This window comes from Emydura macquarii, unplaced genomic scaffold, assembly GCF_026122565.2.
Source record: "Emydura macquarii macquarii isolate MOO-44397 ecotype Brisbane River unplaced genomic scaffold, CSIRO-AGI_Emac_v2 contig_2473, whole genome shotgun sequence".
NCBI classification, from domain to species: Eukaryota; Metazoa; Chordata; order Testudines; family Chelidae; genus Emydura; species Emydura macquarii.
The window spans coordinates 19662060-19689155 of NW_027132610.1; the positions used below are offsets into that span (position 1 = coordinate 19662060).

Here is a 27096-nt window from a genome sequence, read left to right on the forward strand (position 1 = left end):
AGAAAGTTTCATTATTTCCAATAAATCACATCAGAAAAGTAGGGCAATTATATTGTCGTGTTTTCTGTACATTAGAATAATAGATGGAATAAGTAAAGCATTTGTTGGCAGAGAAATATTCACATTTTATTTCTCTAAGAAACAGGAGCAGAAACTCTAAACTTTGTGCAAAATTTTCTGAAATTTTTCTTGAGTCCCCAATTATAGATATTACCTTACATATTGTTGTATGATTATTCTACAACATTTGATGTTCATAGCTTGACCATCAGACTTTCTTAAAGCTAAAGAGGTTTTCCACAAGTGTCACATTTATATATAAAATATCAGATAATATTACCGCACTCTGCCCTCCTTCCCCAGTACAGTATACACGTAAGCGATAAGAGCAGCCTGGATTTAGTCGATCACACAAATGTTCCCTAGCAGCTCCACTGTATACTATGTTCCAGTTGTTCCCTGAAAGGTTAAGAATTAGTGTGCAATGAACCAATGTGTAATTTTCAGCATTTCAATATCAGACACAGCAGGTGTCCTAGCTTCACTAAACAAACGTGTGTGTCGTTTGTCAGACAAATTCAAAGCTTGCTTTGAGTTTCCTGGAAATGATCTAATTATCTCATAAGGATAGTTTCCTAGACAAATTTGTGTAGATTTGCTGAAGTGAAATATCTCCCTTACCTGGCATACCCATTAACTAAGATGTATAATTTGTATTTAATAAAACAGTTTAAATGTGCTTACTGGTCCAGTAATAACATTATAACTAAATAGATGGAAGAAAAATAATAGTCAGAAGAGCCCATGGAAAAGATACTTTATATGAATTCATTTTACACAGCAAGACAATACTTCATAAAATTAAAGTCTCATAAAACCAGCCTGATGCCTGAGCAGTAGGAAGGGGCTAGCAGCATCTAAGATAAAAAAGAAGTTATCCACCCTTTGTAACTGGAGATCCTTCAGATTTTTAATGAATCTGTAAACTCTGGGGTTGTACTCTATGACTGGAGAATTGCTAATATAGTTCCTATTTTTAAGAAAGGGAACAAAGCAATCCGGGAAACTACAGGCCTGTTAGTTTGACCTCAACTGTATGCAAGGTCTTGGAACAAATTTTGAAAGTAGCTAAAAACATAGAGGTAAATGATAATTGGGATAAAATACAACATGGTTTTACAAAAGGTAGATCGTGCCAGACCAATCTAATCTCCTTCTTTGAGAAGATAACTGATTTTTTAGACAAAGGAAATGCAGTAGATTTAATCTACCTGGATTTCAGTAAGGCATTTGGTATAGTTCCACATGGGAAATCATTAATTAAATTTGAGAAGATGGGGATTAATATGAGAATACAAAGGTGAATAAGAAAATGGTTAAAGAGGAGACTACAATGGGTTATACTGAAAGTGAACTGTCACACTGGAGGGAGGTTACTAGCGGAGCTCCTCAGGGATCGGTCTTGGTTAAATCTTATTTAACATTTTTATTACTGACCTTGGCATAAAAAGTGGGAGTGTGCTAATAAATTTTGCGGATGACAAAGTTGGGAGGTACTGCTAATATGGAGGAGGACGGGAATATCATACAAGAAAATCTGGTGACCTTGTAAACTGGAGTAATAGAAATGTAATGAAATTTACTAGTGCAAAATGCAAGGTCATGCACTTAGGGACCAGCAAGAAGAATTTTTGCTATAAGCTGAGGATGTATCAGTTGGAAGTGACAGAGGAGGAGACAGATCCGAGTGTATTGGTTGATCACAGGATAACTATGAGCCACCAATGTGATGAGGCTATGAAAAACGCTAATGCAGTCCTAGGATGCATCAGGTGAGGTATTTCCATTACAGACAGGGAAGTGTTAATGCTGTTTTACAAGGCACCGATGAGACTGCATCTGGAAATCTGTATGCAATTCTGGTCTCCCATCATGTTTAAGGAAGGTGAATTCAAACTGGAACAGATGGAGAGAAAGGCTACTAGGATGATTGAAGGAATGGAAACCCTATCTTATGAGAGGAAACTCAAAGAGCTTGGCTTGTTTAGCCTAACCAAAAGAAGGCTGAGGGGAGATATGATTGCTCTCCATAAATACATCAGAGGGATAAATACCAGGGAGGGGGAGGAGTTATTTAAGTTAAGCACCAATGTGGATGCAAGAACAAATGGCTATAAACCGGCCATCAACAAGTTTAGGCTTGAAATTAGATGAAATTAGATGAACCATCAGAGGAGTGAAGTTCTGGAACAGCCTTCCAAGGGGAGCAGCGGGGGCAAAACACCTAACTGGCTTCAAGACTGAGCTTGATAAGTTTATGGAAGGGATGGCATGATGAGACTGCCTACAATGGCATGTAGCTGATCTTCAACTGTTAGCAGTAAATATCTCCAGCGGCCAATGATAGGACACTAAATGGGGAGGGCTCTTAGTTACTACAGAGAATTCTTTCCTAGGTGTCTGGCTGGTGGGTCTTGTTCACGTGCTCTGGGTCTAACTGATCACCATATTTGGGGTCAGAAAAGAATTTTCCCCTGGGACAGATTGGCAGAGACCTTGGGATTTTTTCGCCTTCCTCTGCAGCATGGGGCATGAGTCACTTGGAGGTTTAAACTAGTGTAAATGGTGGATTCTCTGTAACTTGAAGTCTTTAAATCGTGATTTGACAACTTCTGTAGCTCAGCCAGAGGTTATGGTCTATTACAGGAGTGGGTGAATGAGGTTCTGTGACTGGCAATGTGTAGGAGATCAGACTAGAAGATCATGATGGTCCCTTCCGGCCTTAAAATCTATGAGTTGTGTGTTCACTATTTGTATTCCACTGTGGGTATGCATGTGTTCCATGTGCCTGTGACCAGAGAATTCTAGGAAGTAGTGTCTGTTGCTCTGCACTTACACCCTCGGTCTCCTTGTGTTCTTGCTGATGGTATAAAGGGCAGTGCGGATTGACGCCTCTCCAGTTCCTCTTCTTACCGCAAATCAGAGATAATCCAAATGAGAGGGGAAGGAGGACAGGTAGTGGAATATGAAAAGGGACCACACATCTCAAAGAACTCTAGCTACAAAGGGTAAGTAACTGCTCTTTCTTGTTTGAATGCTGTTTGAATCCCTGTGTGTATTCCACTGTGGGTGACTGACAAGCAGTACTCATAGAAGAGGAGGGTGCGAAGATGGAGGTAGTATGGCTGCTTGTAGAGCCACTGTCCTGGAGGCGGCTTGGACCAAGGCATAATGTTTTGTGATGGAACTCCACGTTGCTGCCTTACAAATATCAAGCAGAAGTACTTAGTTATTTGGTGTATGCAATCCAGTCAAGCTAAACCACAGCATTCTTATCAATGATGTTCAAGACCCCCAGGAAGTTGAGTCATTTTGTAGCCCTCACCAATATGTATTATGGTTTTTGGCTGTCCACATTGTGTGTCTTTAAACTGCCACTGAAATTCCTCTGCAGCACATATTCTGTGACCAGTACGAAACTAGTTCAGAAGATTTCATTGCCTTCATGGTAAATCAAACCTGGATTGATGCTGAGTGGGGTCTAAGACAAGATAATTATTTGTCACTTTCTCTGCAGACCATGAAGGTCGCCACGCATTTTCTATCGTAAATCCCTCACCCGGTAAATTTATCCACAATGGGTGACGTGAGAGCAGACTATCATATAGTGGATTAAACAAATCTTTAATTAACAGAAGGTGTGGCAAATCACAGAGTTTTGTCATGAGCTTTGCTACACTTTCCCCTCTGTGAACACTGGGTGGAGCAATATTGCAGAGAACCGGTAACTATAGTAGAGGAATAGATTCAAGTGTTCTTGAAATAATATGCCTGGTGGAATTAAGTCGTATATTGATAATCTTTGTGTGAGATGAGTAAGCCCATCCTGGAGTGCAATATTCCACCCCTGAATAACAGAGTGCCCAGGATGAAGTGAGTAACATTTGGGCATTGGCACCCCATGTCGTACTGGCCAGTTTTCCGAGCAAGTTGTTGTGTGTTTTGACCTTAGTTGCTGTCTTTGTCAGATGGTCACAATATATGAGAGCTCTATCCAATATGATGCCTAGATAGCTTGGGTATGAATCGGGCTTTATTTGCTGATCACTGAGAATTATGTTCATCAATCTGTCTGCTTGTGCATGATGTAAGTGGAAGATGATCAACAAAGTCTTACTTCCACTTCATATCAGGTGCCACCAATGACAATAATCGGCTGTAGCCACCATATCTGCATTCGTAACACTCTCAGATATGTCAAAGGCTGAGTGCTGAGGCATATGTTGTCTGCACAAACAAACTTGCGAAATGTGGTATATGGTAGGTCATCTGAATATAAATTGAATAACATGGGAGATAATACTGATCCTTCCGGGAGGCCGTTCTTGGTACTTGTTGAAGTGACTCTACCGAGGCTGCCTGTGCTCTTGTAGAGTGAGCCTGTACCCTGTGTGGGGGAGGAAGCTGTGTCAACTGATAAAGCAGGAGGCAGCCAGAGATCCACTTTGAGATCCTCTGGGAGGAATTAGCTTGTTTTCTGGCTCATTCTGCTATGGCAACAAAGAACCTAAGTGACTTTTTGATCTGTTTTGTTCTCTGTAGGCAAAATAGTAAAGCTTATATCACATCAAGGGAATGAAGTGTCTTCTCTATGCTGGAAGTGTGAGGCTTTTGAGAAGAACACAGATAAGAGGATAGTCTGGTTTATGTGAAATTCTGAAACTACTTTGTGATGGGGTATATAAACACCACGTGGGAGAAGAAGGGGTTAAGAAGCTGTTCTGGGCTCTGGTGGCCCCACCCCACAGCCCCTGCAAAGCCTGCACAAGCTGGAGGTAGAGCTTAAAAAGGGAAGCAAAGTAGATCAGCGGCAGGCAGACAAGGGAGGTGAGTTGCACTCTGAACTCCTGGGAAGAAGCACCACAAGAACTCTTGTAGTCTGAGGCTTGGAGATACTGATCTGACCAGCCTGCAAAGGAGGGACTGGTGACATCTGAAGGTTAGAAACTTTAATTTTGTGTTCAGTTCTTTACTTTACCCCGTGGAAAAGGGGGCACTCGAAGAGGTCCAGGAATGCAGCTGCATAGCACCCAAAGTGCAGGTCTTAGTTGCTTACCATTGGGTCTTGGATTGGAACCCGGTGGAGAGGGTGGGCCCAGGCTCCCCTACTAATATTAATTAGGGGACAATAACAGAAGTCCACTCCCTGGCGGGGAACCAAGTTGGGGGAAGATCCTGAAGTTGCAATTGTCCAGCCCTGTGGAGTATTTTAGTGCATGCAAACTCTGTCTTCTGATTGAAAGACTGACTTCATTAAAGGGCAAGTCCCAAACAATGTTTTGTACCTCCCTGAGGAACCAGCAGAGTGTAGTCAAGATTCCCAGTGCATGACTATAGCAGTCACTGTGGATCTCGAAGCAGTATCAGCAGCATTGACTTGAGCTCACAGAAAGGTTCTTGCCACTAATCAGTCCTCATCAATAAGAGCCTGAAATTGTGCTCTCCTATTTTAGGATAACTTGTTTTTAAAGTCCAGGAAGTTAGAATAATTCCAAAATCATATTTTGCCAGGAGGCCTGACAGTTGGAAATTCTAATTTGGAGGCTAATGGAAGTAAACACCTTTCTTCCCATAAACTCTAAACTCTTGGACTCCTTATCTGCAGATATAGCCCTGGATTGTTATTGTCTGGGCCTTTCTGTGGTTGCTTGGATGAGTGAGTTTGGGGGAGGGTGGAAGAACAAGAACTCCACTTCCTTAGTTGAAATAAAATATCACATTTTTGCCCCCCTAGGGTTAGTCGTGTGTGCCATACAGTTCTTGCTGGTTCCGATATGGCCTCATTGACAGAGTGCAATTTGGTTAGCTCCCATAGACTGTTGGACGTCCAGGAGATTGTATTGTGAGTCCTGGGCCTTGTCTAAGGGAATTTGGAGCTCTTCTGCTACTCTCCAAAGCAGCTCTTAGAACAGTCTGTGGCATTCCAAAAGAGATGGCAAGGCTGGGGCAAGCACCTCATTGGGTGAAGAAGATGAACACCTGTTGGTACAGCAGATCCAGTTTGCCTTAATCCTTATCCTTTATAGGCTCAAGAGGCTCCAGTCGCTTGGAGGAAAGGAGTGGTAGGATTCCCCATTAGGTTGCACAGACTCGGGATGCCATGTGTACAAGTCCCATTAGGGGCTGAAAGTAGGTTGTGGTTGGCCCCAAGCCCCTGGGTACCATTAATTCTGAGGATGGGGCCTCATTTGGACAGAGTAGACTGATAGTAGGAGCATCTGGATCCCCTGTTCGGGCTGAACTCTCTCCATGGAGGGGAAGATGGTTCCACTGATATGTCCAACTCTCCTGATAATGAGAAGAGTGGGTCTGGTTCCATCGGTGGCCATCAGTACAGATGTCAGCTAATTGATGGAATGAGAGATGAGCTTCTCCCTGGTGTTGGAATCTTCCTGGTGAGGGTTGGTTCCAATAGGGGAGATTGCAGATCTGGCAGGATGAAGATATCCTCTGGAGTGGTGAAGGATACAGGAGCAGTGAAGGATACAGGAGCCTTAGTAGGCTGCTTTTCATTGCCTCATGCCACGAGAGTCAGTGTAAAGGGACTCTTAGTAACTAGCAGTTTATTATGAGACTGTGATGGAACCACTGATGAAGGAGCCTCTGATTACCTGGTCATTGTTGGTACGGATGGGTCATGGTCCTCCGGCTACCATTGCTTTGTTTTAGTTGGTACCATCAGTGGTCATGTCAATGACTATGCAAGGCATGGTATTGAAGGAGCCTTACTTCATGCACCCTTTAATCCCAGCCACAAGACTAAGGAGGACCTAAATCATTGTGTCCTGGATTCAAGGACACACCCAGCCTGGACAGAGTTGGAGTGGGAGCCTCCCTCTTAGTAAGTATAGGAGGGGATCTGTTTTAATGCTAATGAGAGTGCTCCTTACTCTTATGAGAAGGCCCAGACACAGGGACCTTTGCTTTAGTTGTTACCACTCCTGAGTCAGACATTGAGTTAGGAGTGCACTCCTCGATGTCTCAGGCCCAGGTACTGGGGTCTCTCTGGCATGGATCTGACAGGGGCCTCAGGGTAGGTTCCCCTGCGTGCTTCTGAAGCTGGAGTTCTCATGTCTATGCATTCATCTGGGAAAGAAGTGGCAGATACTGCAGTTAGTGGAGATATGAGCATCTCTGAGGCAACAGAGGCAGTGCTGGTGGTCATCACTGACTGAAAAGGAGGGGGAGGAAGGAGATGCAATTCCTAAGCCCGGAAGCCTGGGTATAATCTAAATCCCATGCTAGGGGATTGGAGGATTTTCTGGGGTGGGAATTCTAACTAACTAATATCTAAATTTATAAAAGCTACTAACAACTAAAAGCAACTAAATATATAAAAATCTTTGAAATATTTACAGGAAAAAATGTTGAAGAGGATCATTCTGGACACCAGAGATTCTGATTCAGGTCATATACAGTGGAAAAAAGGAACCGGAGATGCATCGGACTATACTGCCCTGATACCCTTGGCATGGAGCATAAGGAGAGAAAGGGCGCAGGCACAGACCAATGGACACTACTTGCTAGAATTCTCCTGTCTCAGGCACATGGAACGGATGATACCCACAGCAGAATACACACAGGGAACAACACTCGAAGAAGAAGGCTGGATTCAAGACTCCACTATTCAGGCAGACAGAACTCTAGAACTTAGTGGACCAGGGTATGGATATCAAATGCCCATTTATTTGATTTGTCTATCCAATCTCCATGACTGATTCAGATTCTGCAGAATTTAAGCTTTAATTTAAAAACAGATTCCAACCGTTATGAATGCAAATAAAGTCTTTTGAATGTGGTCTGATATATACCTTGGTTCAGGAGGGGCACTGAAGCATGTGTTTAAGTCTACTACAGTTGACTACAATTAAAAATCATGCTTCAGTGCCCTTCCAGAACAGAGTTGCTTTTCTGAGCTGGGACCAGAGCAGTGTCTTAGCCTGATCTATACTACACACACAACTAGCTATAAACTAAGGGCAAAAACAGTTGTTATCCCAAGAGTGCTCAGCATCATTTCCCCCCATTTAACGATGGTAAATGCAATAGTAATGTTATTAACTAAAAGCTCAGTCACAAGAAAAGTGTCAACTCCTGTTGATCTCTGCCATGAACCAAGGGTACTATGTGGTCTTATCTGTAATTTGGCTGTCTGCACAAAATGCCTCTAATACAAGGGTTAAATTTGGGCCATCTCTTTCAACAGAATAGGATACAGCATAGTAATTACAACTTGCAGGAGTAATCCTTATACGTTTGGAGAAATAGAATTACTTTTAATATAAAAGTTTCATCATTTTTCTATTATAGCAGTTTCCAGCAGTGACAATCAGGATCAAGTCCTCATTTTGCTAGATGCTGTACCTAAGCATACAAAAGCAGTCCCTGCTCCACAGAATTTATAATCTACAGCATTTAAAAGGAATATCAGAGATACAACAAAATGTAAAATCAATGAACACCATGTTGCATTTGAAAAATTCCTACATTAATTCTTACCATTTAAGCCTTCAGAAATCTCCACAACATATTTAGTTATTGCTGCCCCTCCATTGTCTTTTGGTGGATCTATGAAATATAAACAAAAAGTCAGGCAAAACACAGTCCTGGACACTTCTGCATTTAAATGATATAGATGGAAAATTTTCTGTGGAACATTTAAGGAATTATTTTCAAAATAACAAAAGCCACTTAGGTACCCTACTCCCACTGACTTTCAATAGGAGTAGAGCACCTAAATGGAGCGAAGTATGTAAGTGTCCTTTGTGCCATTGATAATGCCCCTATTTGGACTTGTCTACAGAGGGATGGATAACACATCCCAAGGGGGTGTGATTTCTAAAGTTCACTAATATGTTGTGCATTAATTGATTTAGTGTGAACCAGCGGAGTCTACATGGACCAATTAAAGAGCAATATATTAGTGCACTTTAGGAACCACACCCTTGTAGTGTGCATTGCTGCTCTGTGTTAGACAAGCTCTTAATCAGCAGCATGGAGAGTCTATTGCAGGGTCTCTGGCAATAAAGTGAGGATCCTGAAAAATTTATCCATATGTCCTGACTGGTCACCCTTTGAAAGTAATAGCAATATGCCTTCAAAGGAAATCCATAATTTCACAGAAGAATTCAGGATACTGACATTGATTTAGAGCTTTTGATCAAGCTGATTTATGAACAGATGTTCCAAAATGATTTAGGGAGCAGGATTTCCAAGAATTTTTAACATTTTTGGGAAGATAGTGGGCATTTGGGTTGAGAGGCAGGAGTTCTCCACCAAAACTGTGATTTTCTCTCTTTTTAAAAAAAGTTTGTGATGACAGTATTGTAGATCGAAGTGCACTATTTATCACTGTAACATGTACAATACATAAAGCAACAGAGGTATCTTTTTTACTCTGTTCTACCTACATGTTTCCATCCTGATTTACAGGAGTTAAAAATTAAAGTAAGGGGAAGACTAACTAGTCTCCACCTGATAAGGGACAGTTGATGCTACAAACATAGGAAAAAGGCACTGCTGCACACACAGTAAAACTGCTTATATGCCAAGTACATTCTTGTTGGTGATCAAATAAGTGTTAGATATCACTTAACACATGCTAAACAAAAAAGAGATTACTATATATATAAAATCGACATTCTTTTCTTTGAAAGGTAACAATCCTAATTTACTCAAAGAGAAAAACAGAGCGATCACATTAATTACCATATTCGTTAAAAGAAACATACTGTGCTCTTTTATCATCAGAATAATAGTGATTTTTCAAAAAATTGTTTGAATTTATAAGCATTTTACAACTATTTCTTAATTCTTTAATTTTCTGTATAAAAGTCAGAAAGTTTTTATGACCTTGTAAAATTCTAAATCAGCTGTCAGTGGACCAAGCTTTCAGACCCTGATTCTGTAAAGCAGTTAAGTATGTGCTTGTGTTTATTCCTAGTTAGAAATGCACTTAGGCACCTACTTAACTTTAAACACACACTTAAATTCCATTTACTACAAAGGGGATTAGGTACTTGCTTGAAGTTAAGCAAGTGCCTTAAGACCCACACTTTTAAAGGTATTTAGGCATTGCTCTGGTGAGCACTGCAGGGCGTAACTGACTTAGGAGCAGGACATAGGCTCTTAAGTGCCTATGTCACTTTAAGAATGAGGCTTTGCTCCTAAATCACTTGGCTTTACAATGCTGAATGAGGCAATACCTTTACAAATCTGGGACTAAGTGCTTTTCTAATTATGAAGGGATTTAAGCATGTATCTAAGCACTTTGTTGAATTGGGGTGTAGAAGTTGCTTTTTTTAAAATGCAAAAACCAAATGTTAAATTGATTTATTTTAATGACTAAGCCAGAGATTTAATTACTTAAATGTAATAACTGAACAGTTGGTTTTTCTGGTGAAATACTATATGATAATACCACCACATCCTATCCTGTTTTACTGCATGAACATGCTATTTAATTTTAATAAGTGTCCTGAGAATTTACCAGACAATACAATAAAGTCACTGTAGTTTAAATGCCTTGAGAGGATGAGCTCAAAATAGTATTTAACATCTTGCATTTAATATAACATAATGCCTTTCATCCTGAAGGATCCAATAGATTTTTATGACCAAATATAGGAATATATTAACCTATCACTAGAATGCAGCTGCCACTAAGCTGGAGGACAGTGGTCAAGCACACAACCAGTGTTCAGCACACTGTGCAATAGCAGGAGAAGGGAAAACTTCGGCCAGGACACCAGAGCAAATCCCTGCTTTTACAGATTCCATAGTGCTTTTTGTAAGATCCACACAGAGCACACATTTTTTGTTTTTGAAATACTTACATTTTAAGGTCTCATTTAGAAAACGCCCCCTCACTAAACTACATGGGCCTTAATTTATATGCCTCAAAGGTTGACAGGTTGAGTGGGAATTTGTACCTGGACTTCAGGAAGTATATATATATTTCAAACTAGAGCTGTGTGAAGCTCTCATAAGAAAACCTGAAAGTATTCGTTACTCAGCTGGTTTCAGTATAAACTCAGATGTCAGTCCAGGTTCATCCAAAGGTTTGTGAACTGAGACCCAGTTTTAAGCATATCTAGGCCAATTTATAGTTCTGCAATGAAACATACGAAAACTCACAGTTCATGTATTTTCAACAGAAAACCAGGTAAAATTGTAGTTTTGGTAAAATTTCCCTTTAAGTTAACTCAAATATTGAAATTATAAGTTAAACTCAGGGACAGAGGTAGCGTGAGCCCAGGCAAATTGAAACAAACAAAAAAAAGGTTTCCCATGAGCCCCTGTGAACCAAAAAGGCTAAATTTCCCACAGTTCTGTTTCACACCTGATGTTTAGTCTACTATGGCATTCTCCTAAGTATGCTGAAGTCACTGGGTCAATAGTCTGCTCTCGGTTACAGTAATGTTAATCCAGAAATACTGCTGACTACAATAGTACTGAGAGCAGAATTTGTCCTTCTTTACATACCAATGTACATAAATACAGAAGAAAGTATCAAAATAGAACTGAATAAAACTTTACCCCAAATTATTTTAAAATTCTGTGCATGAATTTTTCCTTTAACTGATGGTTTTGAAGGTACTCCAGGCTTGTCTGGGCACGTAGTAAAGTCTACTACCTCACTTGGACTGCTTTTGCCTTCCAAGTTATAGGCAATGACCTGTAAAAATATAAATAGATATATGTATATACAGTATATAAAAAAGTATTCTACAAACAGCATATGTACACTTTTGGTACTCTATATGCTGCTAATGCTAAGGGTGTCCAAATCATTTTTATATATATATATATGTTTAAATTATAGGTTATAAATCAGCAAAGGAAAGAAAGCCATCATACATTTTTGTATATTATAACATTCTCACATTCTTCAGGGACTTTATTTGTCAACCACTTAACTGAAATGAAAAATGGCAGAGAAATGCCAGCAGGGAAATTTTAATTTTAAAAAAATGAAAATAAAAAAATTAGTCTTTTACAACAGCTGTAAAGAAAACCAAACCCCCCCCATTTTCAAATCCACATGACTAAAGTTAGGCTCCTAAATCTATATTTAAGGCATGTAAAAGTAGCCTGCTGGTAAGAGATACTCAGGACTGGCAGCTCCCAAAGACATTAATGGAATATGTGGGTAAGTCTTTGAAACTCTTGCTACTTTTATTTATGTGCCTGAGTATGAATTTATAAGTCTAATTATAGGTACAAAGGTTTGAAAATTTGGCCATAGTATTTTAGTGGTCTTAGACACTTAGCAGTATTTTTTTTTAAATAAATGATCCTTCTGGCTCCTAATCTTTAACGGGAATGATATATTTAAACTATAATGAAACAGTAGTAAGGGTCAGAAAAATTAATACAGGCATGTAAAAATTTGCCAAAAACAATTAACAATATATACTGCATATGCATAGTGGCAAATTTTTAAACTGCAAGGACATCAATCCGTCAATATTCAATTACAGTAAATGTAAAAAGCAGTTATATCACATTCTAATTGCTGATCAAATTTTATACCAGAAAAATCAAAATTAGAGCCACATAAAACTATATTAAACTACTGACTTTATCTGTTGCAACCCATTAGATGGAAAATAGCCGTCAAGCCCACACTTCTCATTCTTCCTCCACAACTTTCAGGACACCAGAAAAAATGTATATATATATATTATATACCCTCAAATATAAACCTACATTGGAAGCATCCACATAATAGCAACTGATAGAGAAGTTTGGACATTACACAGAATTTTATGTATTCTACTGAAGGAACCTGAAGTACTTGGATCGTAATAGGTTCCCCTCTGCAGTAAAAGTAATTTTGTATGATTTGTTTAATAAGTTATTGAAAAATTGTGACATTTTAATAAGAGCAAAACAATATAAAATATAGTACTGAGACAATGTAATCCTCGTCTTTTTACACTTTTTTCTTTAAAAAAAAAAAGTTACAGAAATAAAAAGTAGGAAATTTAAAAAGTGACTGCACTAATAGCTGGTGCCAATGAAAGCAAGGAAGTTCTTAAATAAATCCGTCACACCATCTTTCCACGGTCTTAAGGAATGCTGCTGCTATTATACTACTACTACTACTAAAGCTTTTCCCATCTATAATGAAAATGAAAGAGTTGATTAACACCACATTTATCCTTTATACTGTGTGGGAGAACAAGAGCCTCTTGTATTTAAAAATGGTTCAGTTAAACAAAACATGATATGAGCTTTTCATTTTGTATTTTTTAACAAAAAACCTAGTATGCTTAGCTTAATATATTTATTTGTGTCATGTAATATGTTCTTGGAGCAATATTGTGCCATCAAATCCCCACAGATCTATCTCCAAGAAGTGTTTTAAGTGTTGTCAACTTAAATACATATGCAACCACTGGGGCCCTAATTTATACTATTTTGGGGATATCCTATTCAAAACAATGCATGACTCATCTCACATCTGGTCCTTCATAATTTCTTTCTTAACTGTTGTAGCATCACTAGTTAAAATGCTTAAGCCAACATATCCAACTGTGAGTATCCTGAAGTTCACCTCCTAAAACCTTCTCAGGTTCCTAAATAAGGGGCCTCATTTTAAGAAGTGTCAAACAAGAAGCAGCTCTCATTGTAATAAGGGAATGCCCTATATCAATTATAAAATGGAGATTTAAGAATGTATTTAAAAAGTATTACTTCTGCTAAAAGATCAAATAGCTTTTCCTCTCATCTTTCAGAGAAGGGATGCTCTCCTTGGACAGCTCTTGTTTCTTCCCTATGAATGTCTGAAGTGATATTTTAAATTTATTCAAATAGTACTTAAAAAAGTATCATTAAGTGTGTAAATAGTTTGTTTCATCACAGAAACCAACCGCAAAAAACAACTGCTAACACTGAGCAACTTCGCAATGAATAAAACCAAAATAAATTCAAAGAATCTTACCCTAAATTTATACTTTGTACTACGTCTAAGATTCTTAACCGTGCAGGTGAGATCATCTCCATCGTATTTTGGCTTGAAACCATATCCCTACAGAATGAATGAAATATTACTACTTGAAATATATATTTATAAATCAGACTATATAGCAAAACTCATCTAATCTGAATCATAGTAATTTGTTAGGCTGCTTTGACTAAAGTTATTAAAAAACAAGATTTTATTCTGCAAACATACATGTTTTTGAGTCACCCTTCACTATTTGGGATGGTGTACAATGGAAATAAGAGAATTATGATCAATACAATATAAAAACCCATAATAAACCCACCATCTTCTGACTATAAAACAGAAAAATGGAAGTTCTAATGCAAAAAAAGGGAAAAGGAGAAAACAATATGTAGCAAATAGTGGGCATACTAACATACTTTTTTGGGGGGAAAATCACAGCAGGATTCATTGAAAAACGAAGGCAGATAAGCTGAAATGACTGTCAAGGGGACCAAGTTCCACACCACAGGGACTTTTGGCCAGATTCTGCAAGGATTTACGTATGTGCTTGACTTTCTACACAAGAATATTACTCATGTGTACAAAGCTAAACAATGTGGATGTCTTTGCAGGATCAGGGCTTAATAGCAAAAACATAATGGATAAGGATGGCTGTTTGTCATAACAAAAAAAGCGAAAACAGTATGGTTTTGTCACAGTAAAAGCAATAGTCATAATTTTCAGTTAAAAGATGGGAAAAGTCATGGCAAATGATGTTTCAGTATTAACCATTTGTCCTTGGAAATTATGGGAAATCAAGTAAATAACCTTAATTTACAATAATAATTGTTAAATTTTAAAATGATTAACTAATTGTTTAAAATTATTTAAAAGCCTATACTTTCCTACATAGAGCCAAATTTTGTAAAAATTAATGGAAGTGGTTAATGCAGAAGGGTACTGATGGGAGGGGCAAATGCCATAACTCTTTTATATAACAGAAAGACTATAAGCCCAAGATTCTTTTATGCTAAGGTCTCTTAACAATGCTCTGGCTGTATAAAGGGGCCTTGAAGTGGGCATAAATGCAATTTCCTTTATGGCCACTTTACATTGCCAGAATGGTGTAAAGGAGGCCTTAGTATAAATGAAAATCAGGTTCATGATTTGTATAAAAATAATCACAAAAGTCATGGCTAAATGGCCATAAAGATGAGGCTAAACTGGAGGTTGCAAACATAGACAAAGAGAACTGCATTGGCAGACCTCTATGCCTGTGTGGTTCTCTTTGCAGAGCTGGGGCCTTAGTCAGGAGCTACAATCATTAAGGGAATTAAAATCAGAAGGGTCAACTTAATCTGCCACTTTATCTAGAGCCAATGCAAGGGATGCAGGTGAAGTGTAAGACAGTGATCAAATGTGCTGAATTTGATCACGAAAATCACTGCTGGAAGGCCTGCAAAGAGAAAATACCCGATCACCTTATGGTCAAGACTGTATGACTAGCTGTTGCAATCGTCATGGTATAAGTAAGGTACACCCTGAAGAAGTTGCACAAATTCAGATACTTTCATACCACGTCTAACATGGTTTTCCACAGAAAGGATGTGCTCAAAATGAACACCAGTTACTTGCTCATTACTTATAAACACATCCCTTTAACAAGCAGGGACTCAAAGAAAGTAAGAATATCATTCCAACAGGGCCCTCTGACTTGTTAGCAAGACTCATCCCTTTGTAGGATTGAGGTTGAGGAGGTAGACTCCTGCCCAGGTCAAAGCCTAACTTGCAGTGTCCGTAAGGCAAGAGATACATGAATGTGTAATAGTAGAACGTAATTTCATTAAATATATTATGAGACATGTCAATTTTAATTATTGATATCATCTAACCATTACTAAAAAAACCCTGCTGACTACAAAAATCACAGCTGCGCACTAATTTCTGTAGTGATTGTTTTTTGCAGATATTTCCTCAATTTTGATTTTATTATATGAAATTTACCTTCTACCTCTGCATGTACTGCATACGTAATAAAAGCACCCACAAGTCTAGTTAGAACAACATCACATCCCCATCAGTAGATCTGTCAATGGCAAGTGTTATTACACTGAGATACTATTAGTGTGCTGAAACATTCATTTATGGTTCTCAAAATATTATATAAACATATATTTATTACACACTTACTGAGGTCTCATCCTCCATCTCTAAAATATAAGAGATTCCTTCATCTGTTGGTGTTCCTGAGGGTTTAGTCCACTGTAAGGATAACCAGGAAACTCCAGCTTTAATCAGCATAGGACTGGCTGGCATAGATGGAGCAGTGCCTGAGGTATGATACAGGACTTCTTCACTAAAACCACTGTTTTGAAACAAACAGTATATAAACTAAATAGGATAAAGTAGGAACAAGAATAATATGCAATTGCTATATAACAGTTTCAGGCCAATTTGTCAGACATGTTCATCACTGGTAATCGCATGTTGGTATATGCAGTTGACAATCCTGTACAAACAAATGGTGCCTGTGTGCATGTAACTCATACTAATACAAATTATACATGCCCATATTTGAAAGTTTGGCCTGGAATGAATATATATATTTGTTAAGAAAATAGATCATGAACACAATTTGGTTTTTAAAATCAATTTTGAATAGTCATTATTTGCACAGCAGTAAATCTCTAGAACACTTGTACATTTATGTACTTTACCCATCTAATGCCAAAGCACATTCTTTCCACCTCTACCCTGCACTGTTTTCCTCTGTCCAAGATTTAATAAAAATCCAACAAATTCATTTTGCTCCCTAACCAGCTACCGGTGCGAACCCTTATATACTTCAAAGTGAGCCTACTACTTATGAAGTGCTAGTTTTCCAGGGCTCCAGAAAAACGGGAACAGTAAAGTCCCACTGAAAGCTAAGTCTCCTGTAGAGTTGTCAATATAAAATTTGTATTTTGTAGTAAATGAAAATACAGCATAGACCATTGACTAATCTAGCAAACCTGATTTATCAGACTTACCTGATGTCTCTTGGGTAGCCTTGTTTGGGTATAAAAGGCAAGTAAAGGGTGCAGGAAAGAACGAGAGACATTGGGGAACAGAATCATTAGGGAGGGAGTCAAGAGTGAATGAGAATATAAGGGAGCCCGGAAAATATAGTTCTCTTTATGACTTAAGCAACAACTTTGGTTTCAAAACTTGGATTTCTTCTACATTGTCTGGACAATCTGAGTCTTTTTAAAGTGGAATCCATCATGATACAATTTAATTTCCCCGCATATGTCTATTTACTTTTCTTTTTTGTTCTCAAACACATTACAATGATGTGACTACCGTAAAACAAAAGTTGTGATCTTTTGGTATAATGGATGGGCCATAATTTCACTAAGGTTTTTTTTTTACAATTAAAAACTAAGAGACAACATGTCATAAAAGCTTCCACAAAGGCAGCATGCGAACCAGACCTTGAGAATTACTATATAATGAACACAAACAAGATGGAATTTTTCTAATTTTGGGGACTGTATAAATTTTTATATTTGCACTAAGTTATCAGCAAGAAAGTCCCAGGAACAGAGATGTGTATATCAGCGGTTCTCAACCTTTTTTTCCCCCGAGTACCACTCAGGAAAAAGGGGGGGGGACTTTCAGCGGCAGCGGGGTTACATGGGGGGAACAATGCCCTCCACCAAAACCCTGCCGCCGTTTGCCCCTTTTCGGCGGCAGGGTTTAGCGGGGGTGGTGGTGGACTTTCAGCGGCGGCGGGGTTTCGTGGCAGCGGCGGGGGGAGGGAGGGGACTTTCAGCGGCGGATTCGGCGGCGCGGTACGGCTTGTGTACCACCCAGCCTTCTTTGAAGTACCACCGGTGGTACACGCACCACCAGTTGAGAACCGCTGGTGTATATCTGATGTTAGTTACTTAAAACAAACAAAACCACATCTACATCTAGGTATGCTAAATGCATGGAGTGAATGGAATGGCGTCATGACCCCGCAGGTCTCGAGCCTGGGTCCACAGGGTCCACAGGGTTCCCCGTTGACAGTCGCCTCCCTGCTCCCACTCAATATATTGCTACTAACCAACCGAGCAGAGAAACCATGAAAGTAGAAGCTACATCAGGAAGGTCTCTCCTAAACCCTGACTGGAGGAACACCAGGACCTCTGATTGGCCAGGGCTTCCTATTTAAACCCAAAGAGAGGCACAGGAAGATGTCCACACAAGTGGGCTCTACCTGGCTGCTACATCAGACCCTGCCCGACTCCTGGTTCCTGCTTCGTTACTGATTCTTGTCTCCTATCTCCAACTCTGGTTCTGAACCTTGGCTTGATTTTCTCTAACTCTGGCTCTGACCCTTGGCTTGACCCTGACCCAAACTCCTGCTCCAACCAATAGACCCAGCCACATACATGCTGGCCCCAGTAAAAGAGCAGATAATAGACACATCTACTCCCACTAATGCCAAAATACCTAAGCATTCACCTAATGAGTACATCTAACCAATGGGTATGTTATAAAACAAAATAAAGTGTCAATTTTCAAAAATGGTTCTTAATGTATTATTTTTACTTTTTGTGGGCCCAATTCAAAGCAAACTGAAATCAATAGAAAGAGTCCCAGTGATTCCAGTGGGCACTGGATCAGGTCCTAGACAATTCACTCAGAAACTTTCTGCTTCATTTTCCCATTTAACAAATGTTTTTGTGCTGTGTTATATATATGGCTGAAATTAAGAATGGTTAATAATTTAAACACATATAGGACATATAAAAACAGAACATCTATATTTAGTCAGTAACATCATCTAGCCTAAAGTTCCCAACAATGTTAATAAGAGATATCCTCGATCAGACGTAAGGCAAAATTTAGCTCCCTCCTCTTGTAAGAGCTCTCCTTAAACATTGTGTATTACTTAAATAGTACCATAAAGCCAGTAGAGCAAGTATTATAGGTGTTTTTATATGTCTATAAAATATGGAATTTTAAAAAAATGTTTAGAGAGTGATTAGTTTTAAAAGGATATCCTATCAGAGGCTGGGAATGGCCAATGGGATGGATCATTTGATGATTACCTGTTCTATTCATTCCCTCTGAAGCACCTAACATTGGCCACTACTGGAAGACAGGACACTGTACTAGATGGACCATTGGTCTGACCCAGTATGGCCATTCTTATGTTCTTATGTACAATACAGAGTAGTGCCCTCCACTAAATTACAATACAGGAAATGTGAGCTACACATCCAGATATTCACAGATGGCTTGAAGGGGTTTTGCTGTTTTTTAAAATCTTCAATATTTTACCATAATTGCTTAGATGTAATGCTACACATTAAAAATTACTTCAAAATAAAGATTTCTGTTTTAAACCTTTTTAAATAAAAATAGTTTGAAAATAGGAGAAATATATACTATGTAATTGTAAGAAGTGCTAAGAGGTTTAAGAGCATTCAATGATGTGTCTTGTGTCTTACAGTGTATATCAGGTGGGCATATAATGTTATTTAATTACAGCAGCATTCTCTTATATGTTGTTCCTACATACGCATGCATGTGGATGCAGACACATTGCATGTTTATGTATATATCATGATAATACTTGCCTCATGCCCATGTCATTTTTGGCTGCCAGTCTAAAGGTGTACCCCATTGCTGGTGATAGTTTAGTAATTCTATACTGCTTCTGTTGGCCATAGTAACACTGACAAAACTCTCCGTTTCCTTTTCCCTAAAAGGAATAATTATCATTAATATTATTTACACTGCTAATTAAACAAGCACATCTACTGATTAAAACAGTTTGTTAAATCTTGAAGAATGTTCATCCAATTAAACTCAAAACAAGCCAAAAATGCCAAAAGAAGGTATTATTCACAATTTTTATGAACACTGAACTGAAAATGCTGTTCTTTCAGTCCTTAGCTCCACAGGGCTGATGGGGAGGCAGTACATATTTCAACCCACAGCCCACCCAAATCCTTCCCTGATGAGCTCTGAACTGTGTAGGGGAGATGTTTCTGTGGAGACAGCTGAGCCATGCTTACACAAGGAAGGAGGAGATCATCACATGGAAATGACTCTCAGCTCAGAAATCTTAGGAGGAAGAATTGGACCACCAGAAAGGAAAAAGCCACTTTAAACAGTGACCCAATAATGTAAATTTAAGAGCCACCTGATAATACTGCCATTTTATATTCAGCAAGCAAAATTTGAGGAAATATAGTTGTATTTTTCTATGCCTCCCTGGGAATGAATTGTATATTACCAACACTTGCCTCAAAGATAGAGGTCATAATTAAGGATACGATTTGGTTACGGAGATCACGGATTCTGTGACTTTAACAGACCTTTGTCCATGACTTCTGCTTCTTCCCCACAGTGGCCAGCAGGGCTCCGGCTTTTCAACCACCCCAAGGCTGGCAGGGCTCTGGCTGTCAGCATCCTCCCGCCCCTGTGTGGGGCTTCAGCACCGTGCCCCAGGGCTCCGGCTTCTGTGATTTATGTCTTATTGCCTGCATCCTACCCATAAATGTTAGTAAAAATCCCCATGCCAAAATCAATGTTAGTCATAATTTTTGCCTGAATATATGCACATGTTCACACAAAGCTATTTAAAAAAAATATAAATATAAAAAAATACAGTAAATCTGCTTACCTCATCCCATTCTAAAAGATAATTGTGGATTTTAGAACCATTGTCACAAGATGCCTGCAATAAGAAAATAATAAAATTAGAACTCTATAGCAGGGGGACAAGATCACTTCAGGAAAATGGTAATTGGCTAGAAAAATTCATTTATAGGTCACCTGTTCCAATCAAGTCAAGGTCAGTGGTGACCAACTGTTCCCTGATGCTGGCTGTTTGATGTCCTATATGAAATTAATATGTTGGTCTCATTTCTATTTCCATCCCAATGGACAGGTATCTGCATCAGGTTTCCCTCAACTCTCCCTTTTTTGGCAACATGCACCTCTGAAAAATATTCTGGCAACAGTGTCAAATACCATTCTACAGCAATTTTCTGAGGAGCTGTAGGGTTAGATAGCTATATAAAGGGTTATGTTAACTTAGCTTGATGAAGAAAAATATAGGTGTTTTGTAGTTTAAGTAAAATAAAGGGCTTTTAGCAGCGATGGGAAGGCCTTGAGGAAAAAATGTAACTGGCAAGGTAAATTGTAAAAATGCTGAGCTCAAAATGTGGCTAATAAGAGAAGAGAAGCCTCTAATTATCAGAATTGGTTCTAACAGACAAAGAAAAGTTGTTTTGTGATATGATCAATGTTATCTTGAAGAAAGAGGCCCTGTCATAAACTCTTGTCTATAGGCTTAAGAAAAGCATCAATCCTAAACTAGCCAAAATCTGGTTTTTAGGCTAAGATAACAATCACTATGACATCACTTGTTTCTTACACTATATAAAAGAACCAGGCTTGCTAGGGGTATTATCAGATGCTACCTAATGATGCTGGAGTATGCCAGGATGAGGGGGGTTATCCCTGGGACTGATCCTTTCATGTTTGTTATTTTGTGGATTTAGTAATTTTTTATTATGTAGGCATTTTAGACATGTTTACAGCAACTGTACAAATACCATTGGGCCGTTAGATTTAATAAAGGAATTTATGGTTGAATTAGTGTTGTGGTAATACTAAGTATCAGTAATAATAATTCCAACAGGAGCCAAACTACAGCCATGTAGATTTTCTTAGTGTAATGGCTGATGATCTTGCCCATTAAATTTTCTTCACTACATAATAAAGAAAAACTATAGATTATGACAGCCTTAACTTGTTCTTTTTCTAATTTTTGTGCATTTATCTTTGAGTCCTGCAAAATAGCCAAAATACTCCTCCAGACCTAAGAGAGTCCATAGGACAGGAACTCTTTTCCATAAGTAACTTACTACCTAAAAAAATAAGTGGTACAACCCATTTTCTACTAAAAACAAAGAATCAATATAAACTCAGTTAAATGCACAATAGTCTTTGTAAAATACATTTGACAAAAATATACTGTACAGATACTGAAGTGTAAATAGAAATGGTTATGACTAAGTTTTAATAAACAAAAAGACAGCACTTCAATAAAATACTTTAAAAATAGTTTGTATTTTAGATTTTGAAATAATCTGCAAATGATGACACAAGTTCTTATTTAAATTTTAAAAGCTGAAACTTTAGGTGACATATCTAAATGATCAGCGGTGATTTAGTTAGCTATGCTGACATTTAAGTTGGCCATCTTTAGGTTTCAGAATGTGAACAATTCAACCGTGATGAATGGAGCAGTTTATGTTTCTCTAAGCTATTGGGTCGGGCTGTCTCCTGTCTCACAAAGATAACACTTAGTTTATACTTGAGTTCACATTTTTAGGATTCTCTTTTCACAACAATAAAATCTACAAACTTTTTTTGTTTAAACACAAAAGCTTAGATACTGAAGCATTCATTTGATAACAAATATTTTACAATGTACTGTAAATAGTTGCTGATAATCATTGTGAAACAGAAAAAATAATACATCAAAAATGAATGCAGTAATAAATGTTGAAAGCATCCTTTGGGCTTGATTGAATAATGCATTACTCCAGAGTACAGTAATTCCCTAGTTAAGATTACACTGAGATTTGCACTGAAAGCAGGAATTAAATCTTTTTCTAGGGATTTTACAAGTTTTACCTTCCACTGCAGAGTAAGTGAATTTTTGGTCCGGTTAGTTATCCTTGGAGAATTTGGAGTATCAGGTTCACAGCTCATTGTTGTAAAACTCTCAACTTCTGAAGGGCTGCCCTTTATGCAGTTGCATTCTGCTTGGACTCTAGAGTAGTAAAAGCGATCCTTAACATTTTGTTTCAGAATGTAAATATACAATTTCTGTAGAACCTGAATATTTTGAGTTTACAATGTTAAAAAAATAGCACATCCTTACCCTTCCCCCCAAATATTATAGTTAAAAATAAATAATAAAAAAAGATGGACAAATTCTGCTCAATATAATTTATGCTGGGGACAAATGCAATGCATTGCTTTGGCTATACATACATAATGACTCCCATCAGTCAACAATTACCCTCCCTATAATTATATATGAGAAACCACAGCTATCTTCTTGCAGTATCTTGGATACCACTATGTGGTAATCACATGTAAAAGTAGACTTTTAATGGTGACCACTGTATAAAAAATAATAAATTATCCAAAGGTAAAAGTGTACAAAAACACTGAAATATATCAACTTCCATATTTTGGTTTCAGATACTAGAAGATTAATATTGTACAAATTCTATAAATATGCAGTAACTACTACAACATGAAAAGCCAATTTTTAAAAAAGAAACAGTATGAGATGTACTGATGCTTAGAGTATTAGATACATGAAAGAATTTAAGCAACTTCCACCAATTTTCACAATTTGTGCAAAGCCAGAAAGAAAAATATAACATATCATAACTTCAAGTTTGGTCTTTATTATTGACCACCTACCTGCATTAATTAGAGAAAAACCTAAAAACCTTTGTGGCTTAAGGACTTCATGTTTCATACTTAGGCCAAAATTTTCATGCCTGGACACCTAATGTTAGGCACTTTAATACATATTTATCCAGTTAAATGTGTATTCTCCACCTCCTTTTGTTAGTCTGAAGTCTCATTAACTAGCATCTAAATTAGAAACAAGAAAGAGAGATAGAGAGAGAGAGGAAAAGGAACCAAGCATGGCATCTTCTCCCCACCCTCTGCCATTTCTTCCATGGGTCATGAATTGTGCAGTAGTTCTTGCTAGAACTGCAGAATTATAGTGAGAAAGGGACCCTTGTAACAATGCATAATTGGTCAGATTCTCTCGTCTGCTACCACGCTGTGTAAATCGCACAAAGTGGTGTTAAAATGTGCAGAGACAGCCAGTGGAGAATTCCTCTTGTGTAGGTGAACTCTCCACTGGTGGAAACCTGGCAGAGGTGTCCATTACCTCCTATGCCAACCCTGCCCCTGGCATAAGAGGAAGGAAGGGAGAGTGTCAGGGGTGTTCTGGTGGCATGAAATGAGAAGGAGGAAGGATGGTGTGTGGTGGACCAAGGAACCAAAACACTGGCTTCCAGAATCTGCCAGTCTCAGACCTCCTGGAGAAAGAGTTCACTACTCTTCCTTTGAGAGTATCAACATTTCAACTGTGGCTAGTTTGTAACAAATTACAGTGATCATCAGGGGAAGAGCAGCATGTCCGATGGTTAAGACTGAAGACATCAAAGTCAGTTACTGCATTCATACTGTTATATATACTAATTACAATGAATTGTCTCAAAAGTGGAAAATTAATCTTTAAAAATTTGCATTGCATTTAATATATAAAAAGAAGGGTACTTACCTTGCATGGTAATCAGTTGCTGGCCTGAGATCATTTATGGTAACACTAGTTTTTTCCCCACTGGAAAGAAGTACAATTTTGTTTAAAATACTGTCTCAGAATTATACAAATTAAAGATGGAAATAATCTAATCCATCCATCTGGCAGTGCAAGATTGCTCCCCATTATCTGCTAGTGCTTTGTTGTTGTATATTTAGTGGTGATTTATTAAAGACATAGGTATCTATCTTTTGGTTTCCAGTTCTTTTATATAAAAAAAAAAGATTGTCCTCCACTTTACTCAGTCACCCAATGTATGAGATATCATTTGAGTCCCATTCTAAGTGGACACTATATGACAATAATACATTAAAATACTAAACATGTACATAAACCCTTTCTAAACACTGAATTTCACAAATCTCTCTGAGGTACATAAAATGATTATTTAAAATAGTAACTGATTTTTCAAGAGAGCTGTCACTGTATATTCACATCTGTGGGAACACCTGAGATGGGAACACCAGTACACCTGTGATGCGGGACACCCTCCCCAGGAGAGCAGTTCTTATTGGGACTGAGTGAGTCCCAATTACTTCAAGTTATACAACTACTTGTACAGAACTGAGGCTTTAAAAAGGCTATGTAGCCCTAACCACATTCCTTCTATTAAACTCAAAAGTCCTATGAGTTTCGAACTTGGATGAATTGTGGCAGGTAGTGTACATACGCAAAGGCAAAACACTTGAATAACCAGTTACTTTGGTAAATAACTTTTTTATTCTTTGAGGTGGCCCTTGCATATTTCTACTTGCGAGAGGCAAGCAAGAAGTGCAGCCCCCAGGAATGTGTCATTAGCCTGGTTTTGCTAGCTTTTAGATTATGTTGTGAAAACTCATCTCTTCTCCCTTTGTTTTAGAGAGAGGGAAAGAGTTGTGAGGGTCTAGGACTCTGTTGGTGAGACTTAAGTTTTGCTTATATTTTGCTGCTGCCAAGAAGTAATAAAAATTATAAACGACTGTCATGGGGTCTCAGAACCAGGGAAGGGTGCCTTTGTTTTGGTGATAGTAATAGTACAAATTGAAGTAAATAAATAAAAAAAAGATTTAGATCTGATCCTGTATTGTTTCAGAAACCTCAACATCCATTGTAGTGAACTGAAGTATAGTCAGTGGAAGATGAAGTCATTCTGTTCCTTAATGGATCAAGCTTCTAAATAGTAAATTATTGATAAAGAATAGGGAAATAAAGCAGTTTCATCCTACCGATTAAAACAGTTTGCCTCCAAAGTGAAGTTGTGTGAGACTTCTCATTATCTCAGTTTGTAGACAGAAGGCAGTTTTTTAAAGAGGTTTTAATGCACAAAATTCAAGGCATCATTAATCTAATAAAGATAACAAATACCTACTTATATACAGTTTTGTATTTTCCATCTTTTCCGGTGTTTGAAATCAGAACTTCATAAACATATACCTCCGGCACATTATTCTTGTCAGCATCCCCGTTGATGCCACTGGATGGAGGGGACCATGCAAGTACTACTGTCCGTGCCTGTATGTCTGATATCTACAGAAACATAACATTTAAGAACTCTGTCATATAACTGCAACTGTGTGCAAATACTGATAACTAAGTAGCATAACTAAAACAGAACAGAAAATGTGACTTTTTCAGAATATCTGTTCAATTACAATAACTCACTGGTTAGGCTAGTAGTGAGACCAAACTCTCATGTGTTTGGAAATACAGAAAATGGCATGATCACTTCCATGCTCAGACACAAAACTGTTTGCAACCAAAGAATATAGATAAGTAGCAAGAGCCATCTAGTGGCAAAATTCAAGTGAACAGTCTGGTTACATTTATTTGTCATCCTTGTATATAAATGTTGGGAATAACTTTTTTTTTTTATTTAACAAGGCTCTAATGCTTTTTATTAAACTTGTTAAGATATGCTAAGTTAAAGGGACACCATCAACAAGAATTAAAAAAAAAATCACACCTGTCTAAACATTTGTTACCTATTGTTATATGTAACATTTAAGATTACTAAAACTGAAAAACTTCTATTATCTTCAAAATCTTGTATTGTGCCAATCATCATGGTATCTGAGTGCCTTTCAAAAGCACATTAAGTGACATGACTAACATCTATCGTGTATGGTGCTCTCTTCCTTCCTCTCCCCAAAGGGGAAATTTGTTCATGGATTTCTTTTCTTTTTTTAAGCATAAATATGCTGGGTTATTATTAATGAAGGTAAGTTTTAAGTGCATTTGAACATTGGAATGGAAAGTGGTAAGGTTTGCAGTGGTTCTTTGATCCTGCAGAATCTGTTCTGCAGTCTCAGACCAGCCCTCTGACAAAGCTGTGTCTTCTGCATAAACAAGCTTCACCCTTGCAGTACACAACTCTGTTGTGTCACAGAAGCAAAGTTGTTGATTGCCGTCCAGTTCTTGTTCCAGAGCTTTAGGTGATCTTTTAGGGATCCCAGTCCAAAACCATAAAGTGCCTCCAAGATAGAGACCAAGAGTTTGATTCTGATGTGACAGTCTAGGGGGAACTAGAATGGCAAGTAAAAGACAGCTCTGAAGCCACAGGCCTCTCTTTCCTTGCCATCCCAAACAGCAGTCCTGAGTGGGCATGTAGTTCGGGCATCGGGAGCAGCCAGGGGAGACTTACATCACCACCTTGGGGAAGAGGGTGGCTGGGCGGGCGGGCGGGCGTGCAAGACTCTGTCCCTCTTGGTTG

The 27096-nt window shown here is 38.2% G+C and overlaps 1 protein-coding gene across 5 annotated transcripts in view; it reads right to left on the minus strand.

Annotated features, from left to right (window-relative positions):
* The window catches only part of FNDC3A (fibronectin type III domain containing 3A), a 194057-nt gene that overhangs the window by 31207 nt on the left and 135754 nt on the right, over nucleotides 1-27096 (minus strand). For 4 of the 5 annotated variants that reach the window (XM_067563102.1, XM_067563099.1, XM_067563100.1 and 1 more), the window contains 10 exons: nucleotides 25756-25913; nucleotides 24369-24428; nucleotides 22685-22823; nucleotides 20661-20714; nucleotides 19609-19733; nucleotides 16187-16361; nucleotides 14009-14095; nucleotides 11599-11737; nucleotides 8560-8628; nucleotides 341-459 (listed from right to left, as the gene is read on the minus strand). In XM_067563102.1, the coding sequence (XP_067419203.1) occupies nucleotides 341-459; nucleotides 8560-8628; nucleotides 11599-11737; nucleotides 14009-14095; nucleotides 16187-16361; nucleotides 19609-19733; nucleotides 20661-20714; nucleotides 22685-22823; nucleotides 24369-24428; nucleotides 25756-25913 (1125 nt within the window). The remainder of the gene's footprint in view (nucleotides 1-340; nucleotides 460-8559; nucleotides 8629-11598; nucleotides 11738-14008; nucleotides 14096-16186; nucleotides 16362-19608; nucleotides 19734-20660; nucleotides 20715-22684; nucleotides 22824-24368; nucleotides 24429-25755; nucleotides 25914-27096) is intronic. The other variant, XM_067563103.1, reaches the window with a different exon arrangement.